The sequence below is a fragment of the Labrus mixtus genome, chromosome 5 (genome assembly GCF_963584025.1).
Source record: "Labrus mixtus chromosome 5, fLabMix1.1, whole genome shotgun sequence".
In the NCBI taxonomy this organism is placed as follows: Eukaryota; Metazoa; Chordata; class Actinopteri; order Labriformes; family Labridae; genus Labrus; species Labrus mixtus.
In genome coordinates, this window is record NC_083616.1 from 15,290,043 (window position 1) to 15,314,572 (window position 24,530).

At 41.3% G+C, this 24,530-nt stretch overlaps 3 protein-coding genes and 1 long non-coding RNA gene across 5 annotated transcripts; 2 read left to right on the forward strand and 2 right to left on the reverse strand.

The window, feature by feature from the left end:
• Positions 1–686: 686 nt before the first annotated feature.
• On the reverse strand, positions 687–6,563 carry fancg (FA complementation group G). 2 transcript variants are annotated; one of them, XM_061038052.1, is made up of 14 exons: positions 6,371–6,563; positions 6,011–6,101; positions 5,793–5,918; positions 5,489–5,661; positions 4,366–4,519; positions 3,841–3,971; positions 3,594–3,740; positions 3,277–3,437; positions 3,063–3,129; positions 2,626–2,945; positions 2,510–2,550; positions 2,239–2,412; positions 1,659–1,773; positions 687–920 (listed from the first exon to the last, which is right to left on the reverse strand). In XM_061038052.1, the coding sequence occupies exons 1-14, from the start codon at positions 6,449–6,451 to the stop codon at positions 782–784; spliced, it is 1,920 nt and encodes a 639-aa protein (XP_060894035.1). In that variant the 5' UTR covers positions 6,452–6,563; the 3' UTR covers positions 687–781. The 2 variants fall into 2 exon arrangements, with proteins under 2 accessions (XP_060894035.1, XP_060894034.1); XM_061038051.1 differs by having other exon boundaries at positions 6,011–6,104; positions 6,371–6,562.
• Positions 6,564–9,110: 2,547 nt separating this feature from the next.
• On the forward strand, positions 9,111–13,491 carry LOC132974189 (neurofilament medium polypeptide-like). Its single transcript, XM_061038059.1, has 4 exons — positions 9,111–9,940; positions 11,116–11,315; positions 11,416–11,540; positions 11,645–13,491. Exons 1-4 carry the CDS (start codon positions 9,193–9,195, stop codon positions 12,879–12,881), a joined length of 2,310 nt encoding a protein of 769 aa, XP_060894042.1. The 5' UTR covers positions 9,111–9,192; the 3' UTR covers positions 12,882–13,491.
• A 1,350-nt stretch (positions 13,492–14,841) lies between these two features.
• On the reverse strand, positions 14,842–23,996 carry thoc5 (THO complex 5). Its single transcript, XM_061038060.1, has 20 exons — positions 23,858–23,996; positions 23,515–23,619; positions 22,821–22,964; positions 21,608–21,721; positions 21,116–21,213; positions 19,107–19,253; positions 18,880–18,994; positions 18,547–18,679; positions 18,359–18,436; positions 18,188–18,231; positions 17,448–17,547; positions 16,605–16,713; positions 16,430–16,531; positions 16,234–16,330; positions 16,034–16,145; positions 15,842–15,945; positions 15,663–15,750; positions 15,455–15,570; positions 15,148–15,338; positions 14,842–15,034 (listed from the first exon to the last, which is right to left on the reverse strand). The coding sequence occupies exons 2-20, from the start codon at positions 23,611–23,613 to the stop codon at positions 14,971–14,973; spliced, it is 2,055 nt and encodes a 684-aa protein (XP_060894043.1). The 5' UTR covers positions 23,614–23,619; positions 23,858–23,996; the 3' UTR covers positions 14,842–14,970.
• Positions 20,399–20,651, forward strand: LOC132974191 (uncharacterized). The gene is made up of 2 exons (XR_009673101.1): positions 20,399–20,539; positions 20,620–20,651. It is a non-coding gene; the product is annotated as an uncharacterized LOC132974191 (long non-coding RNA).
• Positions 23,997–24,530: the final 534 nt, after the last annotated feature.

Below are 24,530 nucleotides of genomic sequence, written 5' to 3' on the forward strand. Positions count from 1 at the left end.
AACCGTCAACCAATGAGGGAGCGCGGGGTCTGACGTCACCGGGAATATTGTGGCACTTTGGCCAGTTACAAATGAATTGGGCGTTCTTTTTTTCGTCATCTTTTCTCCTATTGGTCACTTCAGCCTTGTCGCCGAAGTTCTGTCATCCAATTAACGTGTACCGCGTTGGTACTTAAGAGCAGAGCAGATAGATACTAGTTTTTTTTCCCACTCCTGACAATAACAGTTTAGGAGTAAATCGTACGAATTACTGTTTTTCTTTTCTTATGCTGAAAATAGTCATACAATATTAGGTGGAAACAGAAGAATTAATTAAAAGAAAAAACTGTAAATGTGTTTTACTTATTCATGAATGTATTCTAAAACAAATCAAATAATAATTAAAAATAAAGTATGTATTCTTATATTCTTCTACCTAATAGAAATAGACATTTTAAAGCAGAAATTCTATCTTCTCGTGTAGTATGCAATGTGCCTAATCGTGAAAAGTATAAACAAAAATGTAAGCAACTGTTTTGATTTACTTTGTCAATCCAAAGGCACATTTTGCTTTTTTAAATGCAGTTAAGACACCCACAGGTCAATTACAGCCACGACAGGTCACATCAAGCAAGCAATTATGTTAATATTTCATAATCCATTTACTAAATGTACCACCCACTTTATATAGTCTAAAAATCTGGATATTCTTTCCAAAGATGTTTTATTTCATTGTCGCAATAGATACATGGTTGTTGTTGGTATGAGTGTCAGTTCACAGGACAGAGAAAGTTGATCCTGTTCAGTAAGTGATAGGGTATTCTCCTTTTGTCTTTCTGTTGGCAGGCAAGGTAAGACCAAGTTCCTGTATTCTGCAACGCAGCTTAGTAGAATCTAACAAGGGGCCAGTCTGAGGTTCCTGTAGGTACACAGATGGACACCTGAAAAAATGAAAGCAAATACAATTTAGAAGGTGAGCAAAATCCCAGAATGGTAAATACACTGTCTTAAGCAACAATAGACTGATTAACCTACACAGGTCTTCAATTTAATTTCTGTTAAATAATTACCTTTTTTTTTTTAAACCTAAAATCATAAATCAGATGATATTCAGGTTATGTCTATATTCAAGTAAGAAAGACTGCAGTTTATTTTTCCTATTTGAGTGTGAGCCTGTGCATTTTAAGTAGGCAATGTTGATCTGATTTTTACCTTCCTTTTATACATTTGAGCTTATCTGCAATTAAAAAATGTCCTCTGCTTCAGATGAAAAAAAAAATGGCCACAAGAAGGGCTGGGTATTGGTGCTTAATACTTTAAATAAACTAAGAAATGATCCTTAATGGGTTGTATGTCAACAGTTCAAGTTAAATTATTCATGTATTTATTTCTCATTCTAGCCAGACCTAGAAAAAAAGGCACACAGTACACTATTTGAATGCTATGCGTGGCTAGCATACAGCAGCTACAACCCGCGCCGTCTGTGCAAGGGGACATTAAGCACCTGAAATGAAATTGTGCAAAAATCAACTGGTGCTCTCATTTACTCGATGTGCATCATGTATAGAAGGAGAACACATATCAAACAGGCTACTCTATTGGTATATCACTTTAATGATACTGGTATAAACCATGAACAGTGAATGCAGTGATTAGATCATAAGAATCAAACTGTTTACGTTTCTGAGGATAATGTGGTTCGGCTCCAAGTTTTTTCCCAACAAGCTGCTGCCTCCGATCTTCTGCCCAGCCTCCAAAGCACTTCACCGCACCACAACCCTGCACTCAGACACTCTGAAAGGAGATTTCTCATCATGGCATAATCTAACAAAAAGACTACACAGGCATAGATTTACTACAGTGCTATGCTACATTCATGTAAAAGTGATTAAGTTCCTACATGACAGAATTGTAGATGTAATTTAATTATTTTTTATAGATGAGACAAGATGAAGAGATAATACTTACAGTTTATTTAAATTTATTAACCACATGCTCATCATTAAAGAAGAGAGATGATTTGTGAAAAAATTGTTTCACATTTATTTAAATCATAATTCTATCAATAACCAATTAAAAGTTCACAAACACTGATTAAATCAAAGTTTATAATGCCCAAGTTTAGTTTCGCTTTAGTTTTGCTTCTGATCTATTTAAACATGCCTCTACTTATACAATTTGCTGCAGTGCATTGGCAATAATCCTATGACATAAAGTTCAGACGCATATATTTTTAGGTAACAGATGAAATGGGCGTACCTGGGAGTGCTTGCAGGCTGAGCTGGAGGTCTCTTAGTGCCTCTTTTAGCTGGTCTGTCTGGGTGAAGCTGATGCCTCGTCCAGCTATCGAGAGCCCCTTCAACCTTTGGAGAGTACACAGATCTGTTCTCTGCTTGCAAACCATATCTGCACTGGGAATCTGTGGTGGGAAACCTGTAATTGAACACCACATACATAAATGCACAAAGTTGAAGTAGTTAGAATTAGAAGTGCAACTTCTCTCCAAAGCATGAAAAAGTAATATACTCACCACTCTGTTTAAATCGTATCCTCATCAGGAGGTTTATACACCTGAAATCCAGAGTAAAATATTATGGGTTTGTTTTAAATCACAAAGATTAAAAAAAAAATTGTCATCAGGCGTACCTTGTGTAGTGAGTGACAGCTTGTTTCCAATCCTTTAGGTGTGTGTAACAGTGACCTTGGAGCAGGTAGGCAGCCCCAGCCCAGAGCATCATCTCCACCCTGTCCTCTCCCTCTGGACCCCCTCTCGTCTCAGCCTCATATTTCTGCTCCTGCTCTTCTATCACCACCTTCTCTGGCAGCAGCTCTAGTGTGGAGCTGATGACTTCATCGCACAGCGCCATGCAATCAGAGGGCCGTAGGGCCATGAGCAAGGCAGAACCGGCCTCCAGGTAAAGCTCGGGCAACCTGGGGAGGGGTAGGACCTCAACATGCACCTGAGACTGACAGACAGCACATAGTATCCCAATAATTATTGTCAAAGTTTTCACAGTTGTAGTATGCAAAAAATAGATGAAAAGCTTGATGGTAAATTATGCTGAATGTGTTTTTTGTCTTACTGTAGGTTGGTTTTCTGAGTGGAGGGCAGCCAGCAGATCCAAATAATTTTCCACACCCTCTGACACCCTAGAGAAAAAGCAACCACACCCACTTAACACCACACTGATTCGACTATTCTAATCTGTACGGTATCTATATTTACTGTTTCAAAGTAATGGTGAGGTGCTAGTAAAAACAGGAACAGAGACACTGAGCTAATGATGGCCATCTCACCTCCCATGGATCACACACTTCAGAGCCAGACTGTGAAGGACAGAGAGGGCAGAGGGAACTGAGAGAAGACTGTTCAGTGATTGGCTGCAGAGCAGTAAGGATGGAGAGAGGCGATAAGCACCAGGCAGAGCAGGATCGATGGTGCAGGGCAACATCAAAGTCTGCCGGACAAGAGAGGTTTCATGTTTCAGTACACAGACCTACACTCACATGAACAGGTGTAAACTGTCTGACTCACCTGCTTAAGGATGACATTACTACAATAAAGGAAAATAATTTTTTGGACATTTTTTTCCTGGACTGTTTGTGTAACTCACTGAGTGCAGCAAATGGAGCGCTTGTATCTCAGCCTGTGTGTTGCCCAGCTGTCTGTAGATGAGCATGCTCTGGTACAGAGCAGACACACACCGTGAGTCTGTCTCCAATGCTTTCCTGAAACACTGCAACGCCATCTGAGGGCGGGCCTGGAGATAAATGCAAACAAATGCACACTCTCAGTTCATGCAAACACTCAAGCCTCTGATTATGCATGTATGATGCATGTTCATTCTCTGTATGTGTTACCATATGGGCAAGGCAGGAGCCTGACAGGAGGTGTGTGTAGGCTACTAGAGTTCTGGGAGCGGGCAAGAAGGATGCTGTCTGAAGACCAGTAAGTGCTTCTGTACTCTGTCCTTCACTTAACCTTTCTGCACCTAAATGAAACATACAGAGTTCAATTAATCAATACAACCAACACAGAGGGACTATTTATACAAGGCTGTCATGCGTCTTTGTGTTCAGTATGAAGAAATATTTGCAAATGAAGCTTTTAGAGGCCTGGTACACTCTTTTTTATACATCCCCAATATTGCTGACTTTGATTTAAAAGTAAGCTCTGACAAGCAGCGTTCAAATACATGGCCCATCACATCAGTTTGTTTTGTTTTGTTCCTGTCCTTAAACTGGGTTGGTCTGTGCACTATTCTGACTCCACAGTGAAAGCACAGCGGAGCAGTCGAGACTTTAGCTCTGCACTTAGCTACTTGCAATATTTTAAGTTATTTGAAATTAGTTAGAGATGACTATAAGAAGCAGAACGTTACTGACCCTGTGCAATAAATGTACAGATCTGCAGCAGTTCAGAAAGCTGTCTCGGGTCCATCAGCAGAAGTGGCGTGTCAGAGGACTCTCTCCCTGTGTCGCTCCTCCTGTCCCCCCCAACTCCAGCACACAGAGTCTCAACCACAGAGGACAGCTCATCCTTCATCACAGAAAGAAGTACAGTTGTAGTTTTACACAATCATTTGAATTCACAATACCTTTATATCAACAAAAAACAAACAAATACTGCTGCTTGTTTATTTTTTATTTTATCTTTACTGCTATTGAGGATGCTGTATAGGTGTAACAGTAGACTTGTAGACAAATAATGTTGTTTTTTTGTACTGTAGTGTTAAATACAAGGTCAAGCCTGTACTATCCCGTACAGTTTGGGACTCGACACTGAAGCATGTATTTATATTTACATTTGATGTTTTCCCGGTAGAGAGAAAAACAATAAAATAAATGAAAACTAAATATTACATCTTTAGCATCGTTTTAAAGAAATCTTTGTCATAATCATCGTTTTTTAAAAGTTGTTGATGTCCATCTGTCTGTCTATGTCTCTCTCTCTCAACCCAACATGTAAAAGCAGACTAACAACGGTGGAAGATCAAATCAAGTCCATGTAAATAACATTATAAAAGCAAAGACATATATTCTAGAATTGCTTACTATGTGAAGAGTCATGAATTAACCTGTACTGTTATTTCACACGAGATAAACCGATTATGTTGTTCATGTTTTCTCTAACTCTAACCTTCTAGCATCAACAAAAACAATTCATTCCTCTCTGGGCATCTCGGAATTGGCAGTTAATTAAATTAGATATTTTCTCATATAAAGAAAAAAAGAAGTGCAATGACTTTTTTTTTAATCAACACTACCAACACACCAAGATTATGAGTAATATAGCTTTTAAATCTATGGATATAGAACACTTCCAAATCACAATTCATCTGGTTGTGTACATCATAAATTAAACATGATGGAGTTTGGTTTACAACAGAGGCTTAATCAGAGCTTTTATGATAGCTTGAACAAACTGAACTAGATGGGTAAATGTTCTTTTTTGTTTTGTTTTTAAAGAGGGGGGAGGGGGGCACACACAGCCTACATAACATCTCACCTTAAATTCGTTAATAGTTTTCAACTGGCAGGTGGCCAGCCATATTGCCCACTGCAGACACAGAAGTTGCAGCACACAGGATTTCAAAGCTATACTTCCCGCTGATTTTAAAAGGCTTTTCCACAACCCAAGATGGTCTGAAGCATCATGATCACCTTCTGTCACCTGTAAAACTACAGAGAAATAAAGCATTCTGTAAAAAAAAAAGATAGAGTTGAGCAATTCATCAAATTAACAAGAAACTTGATGTATGCTGTCCTCTGCTGTCAGACTTTCTGATATGATTTAAAAAGAGTCGGCCTACCTCTCTCTACGGCTTGAACGAGCAGCAACTCAGCTTCAGAGAAACAAGACTGAGAAGCAGAGCAAACACAGACATTGTACACCACTACGAGCTCCAACTGTGTGTGATCTGCACAAGGAGGGATACCTGAAAGGAGAAAGAATAACATACTGAGGTAGGTAAGAGCTTGACCCTCCCCTTGTACTTAATAACTCATTTGAATCAAGAAGAAGAAAGACCTTGAATTTTCCTTAAAAGTTTGTGAAACTCAGAGGAACACCTCAAATGTGTCTTGTTATGGTCTCCGGTCAAGACATCCTCTCCTCTCTCCTTCTACAGAAAAACAGGACATTGTTTCAAATGATTTATTATTTATACTCCTGTATTTTAGTATTAGTATTTCAACGGGACTTTCTACATAAAACAAATAATTACGTCTTCAAGTTCTGGTAATAATACAACATAATTTACTTTCAGATATAATTCTGATTACAGAAAACCCCAATGGACAAAAATATTGCCACTGCAACTTGTTTTCAAGCATAACCAGATATAAGTGAACGCTGGAAAGACAAAACACTTGGCAGCTAAACACCTACCCTCAATGTATTAACCAACTCGTTGTTTTCCTGTATCCATCCGTCTAAGAGAGAAGACGTGGGATGCATTTTATTGGACATGATATCGCTTTTTCGTGAAGTTACTGGTGATTTGTTTGAACTTTCCCTCGTTTGTCTAAAAGGAGCTCACACAGGAAGTAAACATTAGAGACTCGAATGTTGAAGAGTGAGGCTCTGCTGCCACCTGTGGACAAATCAGGTAAGACACCTGCAGGCTGCTAACTGTCCAGCAGATAGTGCTGTGACCAAGTTCAGGTGTGTTCTGGAAACTTCAGTCGTTAGATTACTTTTAAGCAAGCTGTGAAGTGCTTCTTTTGTGTGCTTTGGGTGATTGGCCTTTCAACCATGCAGACAAACATAGACACACGTTGTAGGAAATCCTTTATATATTTTGTGTATATAACTCTTGTGACTGCAATCTACTTACAGAAATCTGCATTTGCTACATTGGCACAGAGCAATAATCACATGCAAAAACACACCGAGACACACACATTTAGGTCTAAAGCAAGTAAACAGCTGAGTCATCCTTGAGACTGCCAGAACAGCCATTTTCTGGTTGCCCCTCTCAAGGTGACTCCCTCTTTTCTCACCCACTCCTTTCCTTTCCTCTCCACTCATCAGTCTTCCTGTGTCCCTGTCATCCCTCCATCAATGCATTGCCTTGCTCACTGCTGTCTGAAACCTCCTTCAGCACATCCTCCGGGCTCTTCTTTTCTTTCATTGTCTCGATCACAGAAAGCTCTAAATATAGGCTATACCACAGAGGAAAAAACAAGGGAAGCTCCTGACATTCATCCCCTGAATAATGTACACTGACACACTTGCAGCTGTATAGGAATGGACACACATAGGCTACATGCACATATCTTTCATATAGATTTTATTTTATTTTGCTGTTTCCTGTGCTTTAATCCTGCTATTTTTCATCTCTCTCAGTCTTACTGCAGCCATCTATCCAAGGACAAGGTCATGGCAGGAGCCTCCCACCTCCTTTTCTGCTGTCCCCTTCCCAATGTCATGCATATGGCAAGACTTCAAACCAACATCAAAAGGTTTATGTAAAAATGTAACTGCAACAAATCCACCATTTTCAGGATTAAAGTGTAAGTCGTGTTCTCATAAGAGACAAACAGCAACCTCTGTAGGTTGTTTTTAGTCAATTATGGTGTTCCCTGTGTTTGAAGCAGATGACTATAGCATTGGGAGCAGTGGCTGTAGATGAATTGGACTCAACCGCTCCCCAATGTGAACCGTGTGAGGTAATAATGAGTCCAAAATTGGACTTGGATTTGTTGTCCTAATATGCCGGCATCTTAGATGGTATACAGTATATTCCAACGCAGAGTGAGAAACTATGAGGCTTTTTTGTAGACATCAGCTGCATATAGTTGGTTCAAATAACAAGGAATTGAGCAACATACGATACTGCATATTGAACACCAGATCCTCATAACATCACAACAGAAATCTGCTAACGCTGCAGAGGCATACTCATTTATTAAACATGAAGCTATTTGTAGGGAGGGGGTGTGACACGTGTAATTCCTGTCCTGTATGACCCTCAGCCCCCCAAACATGTATGATCCGGTGCAAAACATTCAGTCTCATTTACAGCAACACTCTCCAACAAGCTTGGAAGACCTTCATTAAAAGAGATGCTAAACCTGTTATAGCTTCACCTTTAAGGATATTAAATAGAAATCACATGGTAGCTGGAGGACAGGTTAAGGGCTTGTGTGTTGCACAGTCCCCTGGGTGTCACAGGCTGAGGACACATGTGTTCACAGTCATTAAGAACAGCTGATACAGAGAAATGACTGTTTGCTGATCCACTTAATTACAACATACATCTTGGGGAAAGACATAAGAACAGTCCTACAGTGGTCCTTTTAGGCACGCAGACTAAACTCAATAACCCTCAGTTTCAAAAATCAATAGTTGCTCTGATCTTGCTCAGAGCAGACACACTTCAACAGAGAAAACTGTGCTGTGTGTGTTTAGTGTATGTGTGTGTGTGTGTGTATGTGTGTGTGTGTGTGTGTGTGTGTGTGTGTGTGTGTTTGTTGGTGATGTCACATGGCATAATGAAGAAATAAATAAAAAGATATTATAAGATTTGAAGTTTGACAGAAATGAACAAAAACCTGTTTGTGTGTGTGGTGAGTGAGCTGTCAATGGCCCAGCAGTTAAGTTGAGTCCCCTGGGTGTTGGCATGGATCTGCAAACTCACACTGCAGCACTGAAGCTACAGAGAGCATCAGCAGAACACACTGCACATCCTCACAATCCCTTCCCACACACATTAGCCTCAGCATATCTTTAAAAAAAATATATATATAAATATATATTGAACTTATTTTAAACTATTTTTCTTTCAACTATTTAACAGAAATATATTTTGCAGAACTATTGCAACCTATACTACAAACAATAATTCCTAACATTGCTCATGCCTTGAAATTAGAAAAACAGGTAATAGCCTATCATCCCCACGTTATGCATAACCTTTTAATAAGTGATGCTACAATATATCATAAACACTATACTTCCATTACAAAGGTAATGCTTTGGGCTACAATATGCCTCATTTACTGTTACAGTAAAATAAAAAAAAAGGGGAAAAAAGTCCCTCTGATAATGGTGAAACGGCTATTTCTGCGGAGCCAGTACTTTTGTGAAGCAAAGATATCTCTTTAAACAGAGTGTGAGCTGGTGCTGACGAGTGACTTTTCCCTCCCTCCTATAAAAGCCAGCACTCCCCCTCCTGCTGCAGTCAGTCCTCCTCCAGTCCGCTCAACATGAGTTTCATGGAGCATCCCTTCTTCGGCCCGGGCTCGTACCGCAAGGCTCGGCCCACCTCCGTGTCCTCCAGCGGCTTCCACTCCCAGCGCCGCCGCCTCACCTACAGCCAGCCGCCTTCCGTCGACAGCCTTGAGACCTTTAACGGTGACATGACGAGGAGGAATGAGAAGGAGATCCTGCAGACCCTGAACGACCGGTTCGCCGGATACATCGAAAAGGTGCGCAACCTGGAGATGCACAACCGCAACCTGGAAGCAGAAGCGGCGGCTCTGCGGCAGAACCAGGCCGGCCGCTCCTCAGTTGGGGAGCACTACGAGCGTGAGCTGGGGGACCTGAGGGGTCTCCTACAGCAACTTACAGGGGAGAAGGCCTGCGTAGCTCTGGAGCACGAGCACCTGGAGGAGGACATACAGCACCTGCGGGTAAGGCTGGAGGATGAGGCGCGGAACCGGGAAGAGCTGGAGGCTGCCGCTCGCACCATGAAGAAGTATGTAGAGGAGTGCCGACTGGCGCGAACGGAGCTGGACAAGAAGCTCCGTGCCCTGGAGGAGGAGGACGCTTTTCTTAAGAAAAACCACGAGGAAGAAGTGGCGGAGCTCCTCGCGCAGATTCAGGGGGCACAGGTGAGCTATGATATGCGAGACTCGCTCAAGACGGACGTCACCGCGGCACTGCGAGAGATCCGCACGCAACTGGACACTCACACAACCAAGAGCTCAACGCACGCAGAACAATGGTTCAAGGGTGAGTAAAGTCAAACTAGTTTGTCAAATATTCTGGTTTTTAATCACTGTGAAAATTTCCGCGTTCGATTTGCTTCTTTGCAAACGATGGGAGTGATCTCTGTCCAGGGTGCTGAAATGTAAAGTCACACCTCTCCTGAGATTTGCCCTTTCTGATACGATAACTTAAACTCCATAACCTTTGAGCTAGATGACTGCAATAAAAACGTACAAGAACCAAAATATACCGAGAATGTTCAACTATCACTTGGGGCGCATTGTTTTCGCAGAAAGATGACTTTCAGTTAAAGCCAGCACTTCAGGAAAGAGATGGCACACTGAGAAAATCCTTATTATTTTTCACCTTCTCCGTGGGGAACTGTTGCTGTGTCTTTGCTTCACCGATTTGTGGCTCTAACCCTGAAACTCAACAAACAAACAGAAACGTTTCAAGGTCACTGTTTGTGGTGGGCAGAAAAGTCAGATTAACAAATGCTTCTTCACTGGTTTCATGCATTTATTGCTGTCCTGTCGTGACTGGGGTAAAAAAAAAAAAAAAAAAAAAAAAAAAGACACTTGGATGCAGATATAATGTATTTTCCGAAGCCAGGCAGTAACTGAGACCTCATATTGTTTTAACCCTCTAGGAGATTCTTCTTCTCAAGTATGGCCAAGAGCTGCTGACCATGGTGCTCTACACAAATACACTATTGATTTGAAGCGTTGAAGCTTTGAAGGCCTAGAAGGGGTTTAGCTGTGCAGGTGCAGCTATGCAGCTGTTTAGTTGCATGTAACAGAACTTAATGAGCTATAGAGTGACTCGTACTGTACTGCTGCAAAGTGACTTACAAAGCAGCCAAAGGTGCCGACAGAGTGACCTTCTGTGTGCTGTCAAGCTGACTGCAGCAGTGTGGCTCATTCATGCTTTTATTGGGCAGCGAGCTGAGTCAGACCTCTGACTGACAGATGGACACTGTCAAGGTTAGCAGGGCTTCCAGCGGTGATTGCCTGCTCTCTGAAACCCTGTGGACAAAGAACCGGGCAAAAGGTTTAAGAGAGTGAAGACAAAACTGTACATTTTATTTCTTCAGTATATGCATCTCAAGTAAGACAATATTAAAACAGAGGCCAGTCAATGTGTGACACAGCAAGTTGGATTTCTAATTTGTATGATTGCTTTTGCTTGCTTTGCTGCAGTGCGCATGGAGCGTCTGTCCGATGCTGCGAGGTCAAACCAGGATGCAATCCGTGGGTCTCAGGAGGAGATCGGAGAGTACCGCCGTCAGCTCCAGAGCCGCACCATCGAGCTGGAGACTCTCAGAGGAACCAAAGAGTCCCTGGATAGGCAGCGCATGGAGAGTGAAGACAGACACCATGATGACCTCAACTCTCTACAGGCAGGATATTCACACAACAACCTCATTATTCTCATACACATTCATGTCTTTACATCAGCAGGACTTCTGACTTGTTGGTCAACATCTATTTATTTTGCAGGAAACGATCAATCACCTGGACAATGAGCTGAAAACGACTAAATGGGAGATGGCGAGTCAGCTGAGAGACTATCAGGAGCTGCTGAATGTCAAGATGGCTCTGGATATTGAAATAGCTGCTTATAGGTTAGACATGGTTAAAAGCACTTAATTATATTTAACATATAGCTTCTTTATGTCAAAACGTATTGATGTTTTCACTGACAGCATCTCTTGTTTTAAAACAACAGGAAATTACTGGAGGGGGAGGAGAACCGCTTCGTGTCAGGAGGTAGTCCGTTCTCTTACCTGGAAGGCAGATTCTCCAGCCACTTCAAAGTGAAAGGAGAGGAGATCTCAGACACCGTCATTGTGGAGGAACAGACGGATGAGACCCAGGTGACGGAGGTGACAGAGGAGGCAGATGATGAGGAAGAGGAGGAAGAGAAGGAAGAGGAGGAGGAGGAGGAAGGTGAGGAAACCAAAGACGAGGTGGGAGAGGGTGAAGAAGGAGAAAATAAGGAGGAGGTAGAGGAGGGAGAAGAAGAGAAGGAGGAAGAAAAGGGAGAGGAAGAGGAGGAGGAAGGGGAAGAGAAAGAGGAAGCAGGTGAGGAAGCAGCTGAGGAAGCGGAAGACAAATCAAAATCTCCAGAAAAAGGTGCATCCCCTCCTTCAAAATCCCCTCAGCCTAAATCTCCTGCTGTCGAATCCCCACAAAAATCACCAGAATCTAAATCACCAGCAGCCAAATCCCCTATTCCCAAATCACCCGCTAAATCGCCTGCAACCAAATCTCCGTCAGGAGATGAGTCAAAGTCACCTGCAGCAAAGTCACCTCCGTCCAAATCACCTGAATCTAAATCTCCTCGCCCCAAGACCCCTGAACCAAAGTCTCCAGTAAAGGAAATGGCCAAGCCTGCTGCTGCCAAAGACACCCTGAAAGAGGAGAAGAAAGAGGAGAAGAAAGAGCCTGTCAGTGAGGAAAAGAAGGAGAAAGAGCAACCTGTGAAGGAGGAGAAGAAACAAGAGCCCAAGGAGAAAGAACCGGAGAAGTCAGAAAAACCTGATATTAAAAAAGACACAAAGGCTGACGACAGTACAAAACCTGTCACTCCAAGCAAGCCTGCAGAGGAAAAACCTTCCCCCAAGTCTGAGCCGAAAGATAGCGCTCCCCCCGCCAAGGAGGAGAAACCCTCTGCTCCTAAATCAGAGGCCAAGCCAGAGGTAAAGCCTACTTCTAAACCCCAGCCTGAGGCAACAGAGAACAGCAAGAAGGAGGAGAAGAAGTCAGAGGAGAAGACCGTGCCTACAGCGGAACCTGGGAAAGCGGAGAGCAAGAAAGCGGAGAAGAAGCCAGAGGAGAAGAAGCCAGAGGAGAAGAAGGAGGCTAGTAAAGAGGAGAGTAAGGAGACAAAGGACGAAGGGAAAGCTGAGAAATCGTCTGGCACTGAGTCCAAGGAGAGCAAGGAGGAGAAAGTCAAGAAATAAGATGAACATGCTGCTTTCAAGGCACCAGAAGAGGAGATGCCAAAGAACTATGAATGCTGAGCAGGAGAAAAGGCAGAGAAATGACCAAAAGCAAAGCAGGCGATGGTATGTAAGCAATAGTGATTTCTGTAGCAAATAATCCCTTGCTCCTTAAGTATGGCCACTACACCCCCTCCCCCTATGCTTCTGATGTATGACTGTAGTGAATGCAGAATGCTCCTAACTCTTTATCTGAATGTGACAACTGCCCTTAATCAATAACAAGTGCATTTAAACTGAATCCCGCTGACGGGGACGGTAGAGGCCTGCTGTATCTACAGAAGCCTTCAAGGGTAGATGTCAAAATAATGTCAAGCTAAAGATTGTGACAAATATTATATATAAAAATGTATATTTAACAGATACAAATGTCTATTATATTTACTGATACACGAGTTAGAAAGACTTGAATTTTGCTTGTCGCGCACCTTAAAATGCAGCTTCTCCTGACAGGTGAGCTGCAGCATCTCACTCCTCTGGTCTGCAATGCTAGGACAATGATGACTGTGCTATGTATAACTACTGAGAATATGCAATATGAAACTGATAAATAAAGAATATAAATATCAAACTCAAACGCTTTTCTCAGTCTGTGTACAATACAAAAAAAAAACATCGACTGCATGTTTTAAGTGAAGATTCATGTTTTGAGACGAGTCATCCAGAGGTATGAGGCTGAAAGGTAAATGCTGCACTGCATTGCGGCTGAGTAGAGCAAGCTGTACTCACCCAAAACAGCCACCGCACCCTTGCTCACGTCCCAGAGTCCACACTCATGTATAAATCAGGATCAGAGCTGCTGGCATGCACAGAATACTCTCTTTTACATTTTTCTTTTCCTGATATGACTCTCTAGAAAAAGAAAAGGTCCCACACAATGCCCTTTTTGTTTTACAATTCTTTAATGCTTCCTAATTTTCCCATTACTTTAATCTAATAATTACCTTCATGACCAATTATGCATTACGCTGATCACTTGTAGGCTCAAGACTTTAATTCTGCAACAATGCAATGACTCATAGCAGTATTTGAGCTATTCATAGACTTCTACAGACCAGGTGTTGATATCTTTCTTTAATGAGTGCAGCATCAGGTGAGAAATGCTTCTTACATTTCGTCTATAAAACTGAAGAGCAAACAGTTCAATTGATGTTAAAAAACACTTTTAACATCACTGACATTGGACCCACTTTGGCTGACATTGGGAGGCTTTCTCTTCAGTCATCAGTCTCTCCTTCAAATGCAATCTCATCCAATCTGATGGATGGCTTTCTTTTAAAAGGATCCATGGCCACTGCATGGATCACAGCAGAGGGAAGTAAGCTTATTTTGCTCTTGCCAATTAGTTCTTTGATTTACCAACAGCATTACTCACCGATTTTTTTAGGCATATCATTTTTGTCCTTTATAAATGAAATGGTAAACATCTAATATATTTACCTTTTTCTCCTAGAAACATACACTATATTCTGGTTATCCATTCAGCCTAATCAAGAAGTATTCATGGCTGGATCAGGTTGGATTCTGTTAGATTCGGACTCCAATATGCAACAAAAATCACAATGTTTGTGTGAAACACTTATTTTGAAGGCTGCAAGCTGATCATTACTTAGAAGTAAATGACATCAGTATCCCAGGGGAGGGACAATGTTTTTCTCTCATCACAGCATCCAGGATGAAAAAAGAAAGGTCAAAGGCTAAACAATAAACCAGATATTATATCCTTCTACAAAATTCTCTGGGGAAATGACTCAGCTCACTGTTGCACTGAACCACAGCGGCATAGTAATCAGGGAGAGCAGACTGCACCTATAAATAGAGCAGCACAGAGAGAGGTGAGGGTAGAAGAGGGAGACAGAGGAGCTGAGCAGGAAAACAAATCATGGATGAAACACTATTAAATAGACCAGATACACACTCATTCAAGAATATAACGGTTTATTTTCAATTTGTAATGAAGACTTTAAAAAAGACACTTTAGAAGAAAAGAGTCACAAAAGGTACGTTTGATGGAGATTGAGTTGTAAAGTACAGACACATGGAAACAGGATTAACGGTGGCTGAAGAAGCCCTGAGGATGGTTGTACTTGAACGGCTTCAGTCGATTTGGGCCCCTGAGAAAGAAAGCGAGACGTCAGAGAAACAGTCAATTTGTCCCGACAGTTAATTAGTGTTTATGAGCAGAAGTTTGTAGAGAGTTAAATAATTGATTCTAATGACTGTGTACCTGACAGTACGTAGGCACATCTTCTCTCTGGGAAACTCTCGGGGCCCCTCCACGCCATCATCTTGTCCTTCAGTCTCCAAATACACATCCAGGCAGACACACAAGCGGGAAATCTGATTGGTCAGGAGCTGGTGGCCTGGCCGTGGTCCCTGCAGTTCATTTTTGAACACATTGACCTCGCTCTCCATGGCCTGAAAAAAAGGAGCAGATGATTCATGTCAAAAGACATCAAGAGAGCTTTCACAAAAACACAGGACACGCTCTTGGAAGATAAGTGATCAATGAAAAAAAAAAAAAAGGTTCATACTCGAAGGTTGTCATCAGTGCTTCCACTGCGCTCCCCCTTCCAGCTGAGAGAGAGGGAGAAGAGGGGGGAGATTTCTGGGTAACGGGGACTCAGCACCACAGCGGCCTGTAGACGAGCTGAGGAAGGAAAAGATCAAGGAGTTGGTTTTCACAAATGAAATGAGTCAACAAAAATTCTAATTCACTCATCAGTGCTAGCTAGTATTTACCTGTGCCCCTCTCCACCACACTCATGAAGTAGAGGTCAGTCTCCTTTGCGAGCCCAGCATCAGTCACATGACGTGTATACGGCATAGTCTATAAATACAGACAAATAGTATCATGACATCTGTGTTGTAAGAGGTGTATTTTGGAACAGATGATTTAAATGAAGTTCATATAAGTATACCATGTACTCCTCATAGGTGATGGTGTTCCAGTGAGCTAAATGGGAGATGATCTTGGCAGGGAAGAGGTGCTGACACTCACTGGACACCGGGATGATGCTGTGCTCTGAGGACATTAGCACAAAACAAAATCTTAGACATGATAACGTTTTACAAAGTAGTACTGAATGTGTGGTTGTTAAAATATCCTGTACCTAAAGAGGCAAACTGTTTTTGCAAGGCCAAACGGGACTGCAATCGTCCCCTCAGCAGCTTCATGGTGCTCTCCATTTGACTGGCACTCAGTGAACTGCCAGCACACACGCCCTGGATAATTATAAACATCAACACACATGATGGAGCTATAACACACAGGAATAAGCTCAACCGGGATAATACATAACTTTACACACACCTCTGAAGCATCATCGGGAAAATTGAGTCCTCCCAGACTCTGCACCCACTTGTAGGGGTGACCGAGCTCCTCCAAATAATCAGCAAAGGAAACAATCCTTAAGGGAAATTATGAATTAATTCAGCTGGAATTTTATGAAATACATTAAATGTGACAGGAAACACCGCATCTTCTTTACTTTAATTCAAACACTCACCCGACTTTATCAAACTGGTAGCGATTAGCTGGGTTGGGAGTGTCTCGCCCAAGGTCGCTGGTGTAGAGGCAGCTGAGCAGAGTGTCAGATTTCAGCAGATCCCTGCAAAAGAAGCCATAATTAGACTTTTCTTTCAGACACAAAGAGGTAGACAGGTGTTGAGATCCATACGCACCCTGCACTGATGGCTGTGTTTAGGTCTGAGGAGGTGGAGACCTTGGTCTTGACAGTCATGATGTTCAGATTCATGAGGTAGAAGAAGTAGAGATGGAGGGTGCTGCCATCTGTGGAGACATGATGGATACCACACGGTGATGAACTATATCAATACTACCTCTCTATTTTAATTAATCCTCACATTAAACGTCCCCGAGGGTTTACTCTACTCAGAGAGCAATAACGAGGTGTGGTCACGACGGTAGCTAGCAGCACCCAGGGGATACATACTATGCTGATGGTGGTCTTTCAAGCTTCACTGTCTGCAGTCACAGTGAACACAGAGACACTCTGTCACTCACAGGTACAGACACTGCTGTTTTTGCTTTTACTGCAGTAAACTGAACACTATAGCAGTGAAGATAACAGGGGAGAGGGGGAGGAAGAGGAAATAAAAGCACAAGTTACAGATGAGAAAATGTGCTTACAGCATGTGGTAGCTGCTGCAGACCTACAGTGCTGCAAACATCTCTCTCCCTCCTCCCCCCTTTAGGAAGAGTTACGCCTGCAATGCAGATCTCCCTTTTGTCTGTCACTATTCCTTTTGCCACCAGCAGAGGGAACAAGAGGGTCAAGTGGTGTCATGACATCAAAGCAGAGTGGGTCACTCATCCTTTCTTGGATGCCCTATGAACAGTATGTCAGTGGTGTACAGTTACCATCATATTCAGTACAGCTAAAGTTACATTACCCCGTCTGACTTTTGCTTTAGAGAGAAGGAGTGTGTCTGGGTGCACAAAATAAATGGCTTTTATGTGCAGACATGAAACATTTTAATCACTAAGAATGTAAACACTGTTACCTTTACACTTGAGGTCTAAGCAGAGGGACAGAGGGTGCCTCTTCAGCATCTCTCGTCTTTTGTCGTCCAGCTGGCCTCCTGTAGTCGGCCTTCTCCTCTTCTGTCACACAGGCAAAAAAACAAACACAAAAAAGGAAACGAGATGAAAAGAGAAGCAAAACAAAATGCATGTTTGACATTGTGGCACATCAAATAAATTGGAAAAAAAAGCATTAGCATCATATTCCAGCTGTTCACAAGAGAAATATGATAGTCAATTACCATGTCTGGCTTTTTAGCCTTCTGCTGTAACAGCTAGATGGAGGAGGCTGCTTCATTTATTTACAAAGAAAAGACTATTATGATGTACTGTTATATACAGACACTTAAAGTTCAAAACACAAAACATATATTCCCAAGTATAAAGAAGATTGAACACAAAGTCCGACACCAATAACAAGCACTGGATTGGTGCTGCTGAGCGAGCATGCAGGACAAGCGCTCCGGTTACAGTCACCCAGCCATTCTAGGAGAATTGGCTTTCGTCCTCAGATGCAGAAAGGGATCAATATCTGCTCTCCAACCCATCAGACCACAAAGTTAGACAGCTAAGGCTCCAGGGATTAAATTTGTGTTTCCGCTGCACAGCCCGGTATGTCAAGAAATCGCTGAACTCTATGACTTGAGTGTAAATGTCAGAGAGAGAGAGAGAGAGAGAGAGAGAGAGAGAGAGTTAAAGTAAAGCAAGGCCTGAGACTCACTGTTTTCTCTTGCTCCTCTTCTGCATCAGAGTCACTCTCATCATCTGGAAGAAAACAGAACATCATTTAACACTTGGTTGTTGAGGATGAATTTCTCAAAATTCTGAAATCTTGAAAAATTAAACAAAACAAATAACAGCAGAAAAACCAACTAGACACCAGATTTTGTACCTTGGGAATCATCTGGAGGTTTCGACAGGGCCTTGGCCTCATCCACATCTCCGATGATTGAGACACTCAGGTTCTTGTCTATAAAGGAAACAAAAATAATTGCAGCATTAACAATTACAGCTGCCATCCCATTCAGAAAATCTCTGAAAAACTTATATTATGAAACAAATAGCATGTTCTTCACTTACCACAGGCCTGGCCATAGGCATTAGCTTGAACAAATAGAACGTAGAGAGGTGGAGGCAGGTGGCGAGCAACCTCTGTTTGTTTCTGAGTCTGTTCAAAAGGCATGGACAGATACTTCTGCACCGGCAGAGAGGCCTGTGAGAGAAGACGGAGTGCAAATCATAATTTCAAGATCATTACAGGTGCAATCACAGCTGTTAAGACCTTTACCTCAATCAAATCCAAAAAGTCTTAAATCAACTTGCAAATATATTTAAAATGTCATAAATAGTGAATGAAGTTGCTGAGACTCACAGCCATTACAATATGGTAACCAAACAGTCATTATTCTGTACCTGCATGATGGCATTGAGTCCAGGCTGCAGGCTTGTCAGATGTTCCTTTTTCACCTCGATGCTCTTCTGGATCTTCTCCTTCGTCGACTGTGACTCCTTGTATTGCTCAGCCAACCTTAGTCCAAACACAAATGCTTAATACATGCAATCTGCTTCCCAAAAAAATAAATCATCAAGACTGTTTTGTGATCAGATTGTGTTATTAATGCACTGTGCAAGTCTGCTACCTCTTCCTCTGTTCGAGCTCCCAGTCCAGTCGTGCCAGCGTGAGCTGATGGGGATCAGTTTTTGTGACGTAAGGCATGGATATCTGCTCTGGAGCCTCCTGGTAAAACTCTTCCTCAGACACCAAGTCTATCTCCTCATGCTTAGACCTGCAACAGGAAGCAATCAGGTTAATTAAGCATATGGAGATGTACTTTGAGTATGAAAAGATATGTATGAATAGTGTTAATGAATGATAGACGCTTGCCATTTTTAAATGTGTAGGGAAATTTAACACCACAACTAAACACAGGGCTCCAGACTAACTTATTGCATTGGTTGCACTGGTGCAACCAAATTTTTCCATTGTGTCGCCTTTAACGCCGTAAGGTCACCTTTTTATCGCTCTCCATAACTTTCATATAATGTGAATGATTTTTAAACAAGAATAAAGGTGTAGAGCAGGGGTGTCAAAGTCCTATTGAGTCCTATCCCATTAAGCAGAGGTGTTAACTCTGTCATTGCAAACTGCATGTTGGCACATGGAAATATTTAAATGTACCACATTACAGAAGAAAACATAAATAATTATGTTTTGTTTGAGATTATTATATTATGTTTTAATATTGCTGTTCAAGGCTATAGAAAGTTTGACACAGGTTATTCTACCTGCCCTGGGATCAGAGAGAGAGAGAGAGAGACTTTAGATGTGTGTGTGTCAGGCCACAGCACAGTTTGCACTCGTTAAGGTTCATTACAGATAAAACCTGCTCACATGAATAAGTTGTCACAAAACACACAGAGTGTCTTTGATGCAAAGACCGAAGTCATCTTCGGGTATTTTAGTGTGAGGCATTATAAAATGATAACATGTTGTTTCCAAACCAACAGACTTGAATGTATCCTTCAGCGTTGCGCACTGCAGTCTGATCAGCTCCGTATGAGTGCACGTTCTTCAACTAAGTAAACTCAGTTAAACGACTTTTGATATGAGTCTGTTCTTCTACGTGTCCGCAATATCGTAATCTAACTCTTGTCACTGACTTTTTATGCGCCATGAATCTGTGCCATCTCCGTGCGCAATTCGAGGAAGAATTTTAGCGCTGCTCCACGGTTAAACCAGCGGACCTCTGTCTGTGGTGATAAAGGCGCAACAGCAGGCTACTGCATTTAGAAGTGATGTCGCGCTGAAACTTTTAGGTGACCAACACAACACGTTCACCTCTGGGTGACCTAAAAATGAACCATCTGTAATTAAAATCAGTTATGATTAATTTTATTTAATTTACTGTTTTTACAATAACCAGAGGTAAAATAAGTCTATCATCAGGCTCAACGCCGGTGTCCGCAACCTACACTCAGTCTGGATGTGAGGACAGAGGGCTCCGTGTCTTCGCTGGATGGACTCTCAGAAGTGGGGATGGATGGAATGACAGTAGTAGGGCTGGTTGTAACAGTAAGCTTAGTTTTCTTAATGTTTCTACCTCTCTTCATTTTCCCTCGTTTTGTCGCATTTATTTTCTTTTTCCGTTTCAGTTGGGCTACTCTGGCGCTCAGGTCGCTCGCAATTTTTAAACACACACAACTTAGAGCAGTGAACAGGACCACAGCCAATCAGTGGCAAAGACCCGCCCGAGCTCTGTCTCTCATTGGTTTAGACCACGATATGATCCTACCATGAGTGTGAGTTCAGTCACAGGCGAACACAGAGAGATGATGCGCTTGCGAAAGAAATCTATGTTTTCAGCCGGGCAGCGTCAGGTGCAACTGTGCGACCTAGAATGTTAGTCGCACTCTTGGTCTCTGGAGCCCTGAAACACTTTCAGTACTTGTTAGGTTGTGTAATTTCACTTCATAAAATAAATGTCCATAAAACTGTGTCAATGAGAAAAAAGGGTAATACTGGTACTATGTCAAGGTGTTGCTATAACTGTCTTATCCATCAACATGTGAAAGACAACTCATTTTAATGAGCTGTGAGTTCATTTTATTTTTAATTGTGTTCAAACTAAATGAAATATTTTGTACGAACTTGAACTCCAGACACTTGCTGATCTCCTTTTGAAGATGCATAACTTCATACAGCAGGTTTTGTAACTGAAGGTGTAGCACGTCCACTCTCTGCTTTGCCTGAAGAACAAAAGGGAGGAATTAAGGCTGGTTTGCAAACATAAACCCACTAACTCTGCAATCAATACATGCCACATTCCTAAGGGAATTACAACCAGGAAGCAATAAAAAATACAGTTCAATAAAAAGGATTTGATGCAGGATCCATATATTCGACACAAAAACCAATCCAGGGGTGTGTACGTTTTCTTTGCTGACAGAGGCAGCTACAGCAGTGAGGTGTTAAAAGTAGAAACAAAGAGCTTGGAGCTCAGCTTGCCTTTTCTAATCAGCAGAAAAAAGAGCTAAGGCAGCACTTTTTCAGACAATAAATGGAAGACTGAACTTAACTCGATTTGTTATTTCTATATATTTGGTTACTTTTTACAACACTTGAGAGTTGTATTGGAGTTACCTCGTGTGTCTGGTCTCTGCCTTTTTTCAGTCTCATGTGAGCCAGACGGTTGAGTTTCTTCAGGTTCATGAAGTGGATGCAACTCTGCATGCGTTTCTGCTCGACCTCAGCACACTGAGAACGGATGTAACAGGTTAGACTTCAGACACCAAAATAACTCAGTGAAATATACAATTCATTAGATTTCTCAAGACAACACAGTAAAATTGTATATACCATTAAAGATGGGTATTGTTAGGATTAGGGCTGAAACGATTCCATGAATCAATCGAGTAGCTCGATTTCTAAAAAGCCTCGAGGCAAATAGACAAGTGACGAGCTTATCTTATATGTTAATATTAGGTTGGTATATATTAATTGTGCTTTGTTATCTCACTTCTTTGAGTTTGTATCGAACAACTTAACCTGCTCATCTTAACTCTGTTCCCCTTATCAACACACCCAAACAAATTGGATGTTTCTCACGTCACGACTATGACAGCTGCAGTAAAGATATAACAGCAACATCAGACGCTACAGTTTATAACGAGACACGGACGTATTAGCGCCACAATCGTCACATTTACAGGAGGGACGTATGGTCCCCTCGTTTTTGGGGTCACGGTTCAGTACGACTCTGTTTCAACAGAAAGTCCTGGAATCATATTTCTAGATTTCTCTAATTAAATGATGCACATTGAATGATGTTAATTTATGTCTTTTGAAAGAGGGGCAGATTATGTAAGATTATTCTTCTATCTGCTCCTTTTGAGATTAGAGACTTATGTTTGTATTGTTTTGAATGAATTCATCAAATAAATAAAAAACTCTTATGGTAGAATACAAACTCCTATGGTTTTACCATGTTTTTATTTAATTAGGTTTTTTATATTTAACAGTCTACCAATCTCCCCTTCCATCCTTCTAATCTAAAATTAAGTCTACAGGAATAGCAAGCTGCAACTTGTTAGTTCAAACTACTTTATCAGACTCAACAAGAGAGAAAAAAAGCCAACTATATTGCAATGACAAGTCCACTGTTTTTCTGACAGCTTTCGTTTATGGAAAGCCCAACATTTAATATGAGGGACAGTTAAAGTTAATACCAACAGAAGCACTATTTGTCCATCAGCTTAACTGATTTAAGCATTTAACTTTCTGTAAAACTGATTTTCAGTACCCATCATTGATGGCAAAGTTGTTTAGTTGTGTATCTTAATAGTATGCTTCTTACCCCATCCTTGGCTCCGTTGGCTTTAAGAGCCTGGATCTCACTCATAAGTGTGGCCAAACTCTCACATGACTCTTTGTACTGTAGGTAATCCTGCCCAGGGTCCCTGGCATCCAGCTCAACATCCTCGCTGTACACACGGGCATCCTGGATGGAAAACAAATACAAAAAATGAATCAATATTCACAGTGTATATCAAACCATTGACGACTCCAGTAAGAGCATTATGCTTCAAAAAGGTAGGCTGTTGTTCCTTATCGACTAGAAATGTGGCTTGCCACTTGCCTTCATACCAATCACAGAACTATGTTTAACCACGATAATACTTTTTGTAACGATAGTCCTAATTTAATGAAATGGGGGAAACAATAACACTATGTATATAAACATATAAGTACTACATTTTTAAGCTAATACAATGTTACAATATAGTTGAACTGTAATCACCAAATAAGTCAATAACACAGCACACTAACCAGGCTTGAACTCATGTGTTGTTTTAGTGTAGAGCAATAAATTAATAACTTTGTGACATTGTGTGCTGTAATGTGATTTAGAAATGTAAAGTAGATGGAATTCAGCTCCAGGTTTTCTGGACCTTAGACCGCCTCCTATTGGTGGTCTTTGAGTAAACTGCAGCCCACTACTGTCCCTCAGTTTTCCTGGTTTTCCTCCACCAGTCCCTCCAGTCTCTTACGTGTTGCTCTCCATCCCCGCGACCTCGCTTCATCTCTGGGGTTCCTCCTTCACTGCGGACAACCTTTGACTTTCGCTTCTTCAAAGCATCTGACGACATGCCTGGCTGAATAAACACAGGACATTATGAATTGAAGGCAACAAGAAAACAATAAGCAATGTTTAGACATCTACAGATACGTTTGCTACGTACCATCAGTGTTTCATATTGCTAACAATGTAGCTCTGTGATTAGCTCAATGGCTAACAAGCGTAACCTTCCGGTTAACAAGGTTTCCAATCGGAAACATGACAAAAACAAATACATGGAACATTATTTTATATATTGATAAATATCCACTTACCTCTGTGATGCCAAAACACGAATTAAATGATAATTAAGTGGGCAAATGCACATGGACAGGACACTTTTTGTTTCAACGAAAAGCTCCACCAGTTACGGAAGCCCTGAAGTGCCAAACCTCAGACCGGATAGACTAAAGAAAACCAGTTTGTGTAGCTACACTGCCACCTACAGTAATATACATGTAAATACCTGTACGTATACAGGTGGTAAATTAAGACCGCAATACATGTTACATGAAATATAAGTACTTATTCTGTTCATTTCTAATACCAAAATATTATCTACAATCTGAGTATACAAGTATACAAAATACCAATTCCATGACAGAGATGCCATGCAATGGTATGTTTCACCAAAATATCCACATTTAAGTACATTTACATTTAATCTTCCATATTTAATCTTTCATATTTAATTTACAACCATTTACGACTCTGTTCTTGCACATTTACATTTAATCTTCCTATTTAAGACTAGTAATGCTTAGTTAAATCCGTGTTGTATATATTCACATTCTTAGTTTTGATATTTTTAGTGCTTATTTACTTTGTATTTATTATTATATTATGTTTAGATTTGCTAACATTGTGTTGTTGTTTTTTTAACTCATATTGTGTGTTGGATAAACTGCTGCTGTAATGTCACAATTTCCCAGTTTGGGATCAATAAAG

What these genes read in the sequence shown, in the direction of transcription:
- LOC132974189 (XM_061038059.1), top strand. Translation starts at nt 9,193, where the DNA reads ATGAGTTTCATGGAGCATCCCTTCTTCGGCCCGGGCTCGTACCGCAAG. An exon ending in ATGACCTCAACTCTCTACAG is followed by an intron (nt 11,316 to 11,415) that starts GCAGGATATTCA and finishes TTTATTTTGCAG; the next exon opens with GAAACGATCAATCACCTGGA. An exon ending in ATTGAAATAGCTGCTTATAG is followed by an intron (nt 11,541 to 11,644) that starts GTTAGACATGGT and finishes TTAAAACAACAG; the next exon opens with GAAATTACTGGAGGGGGAGG.
- thoc5 (XM_061038060.1), bottom strand. Translation starts at nt 23,613, where the DNA reads ATGTCGTCAGATGCTTTGAAGAAGCGAAAGTCAAAGGTTGTCCGCAGT. An exon ending in GAGCTCGAACAGAGGAAGAG is followed by an intron (nt 18,995 to 19,106) that starts GTAGCAGACTTG and finishes GTTTGGACTAAG; the next exon opens with GTTGGCTGAGCAATACAAGG. An exon ending in TTCCCGATGATGCTTCAGAG is followed by an intron (nt 16,146 to 16,233) that starts GTGTGTGTAAAG and finishes ATAATTATCCAG; the next exon opens with GGCGTGTGTGCTGGCAGTTC.
- fancg (XM_061038051.1), bottom strand. Translation starts at nt 6,451, where the DNA reads ATGTCCAATAAAATGCATCCCACGTCTTCTCTCTTAGACGGATGGATA. An exon ending in ACTTTTAAGGAAAATTCAAG is followed by an intron (nt 5,919 to 6,010) that starts GTCTTTCTTCTT and finishes TTCTCCTTTCAG; the next exon opens with GTATCCCTCCTTGTGCAGAT. An exon ending in GCTGTCACTCACTACACAAG is followed by an intron (nt 2,551 to 2,625) that starts GTACGCCTGATG and finishes TCTGGATTTCAG; the next exon opens with GTGTATAAACCTCCTGATGA.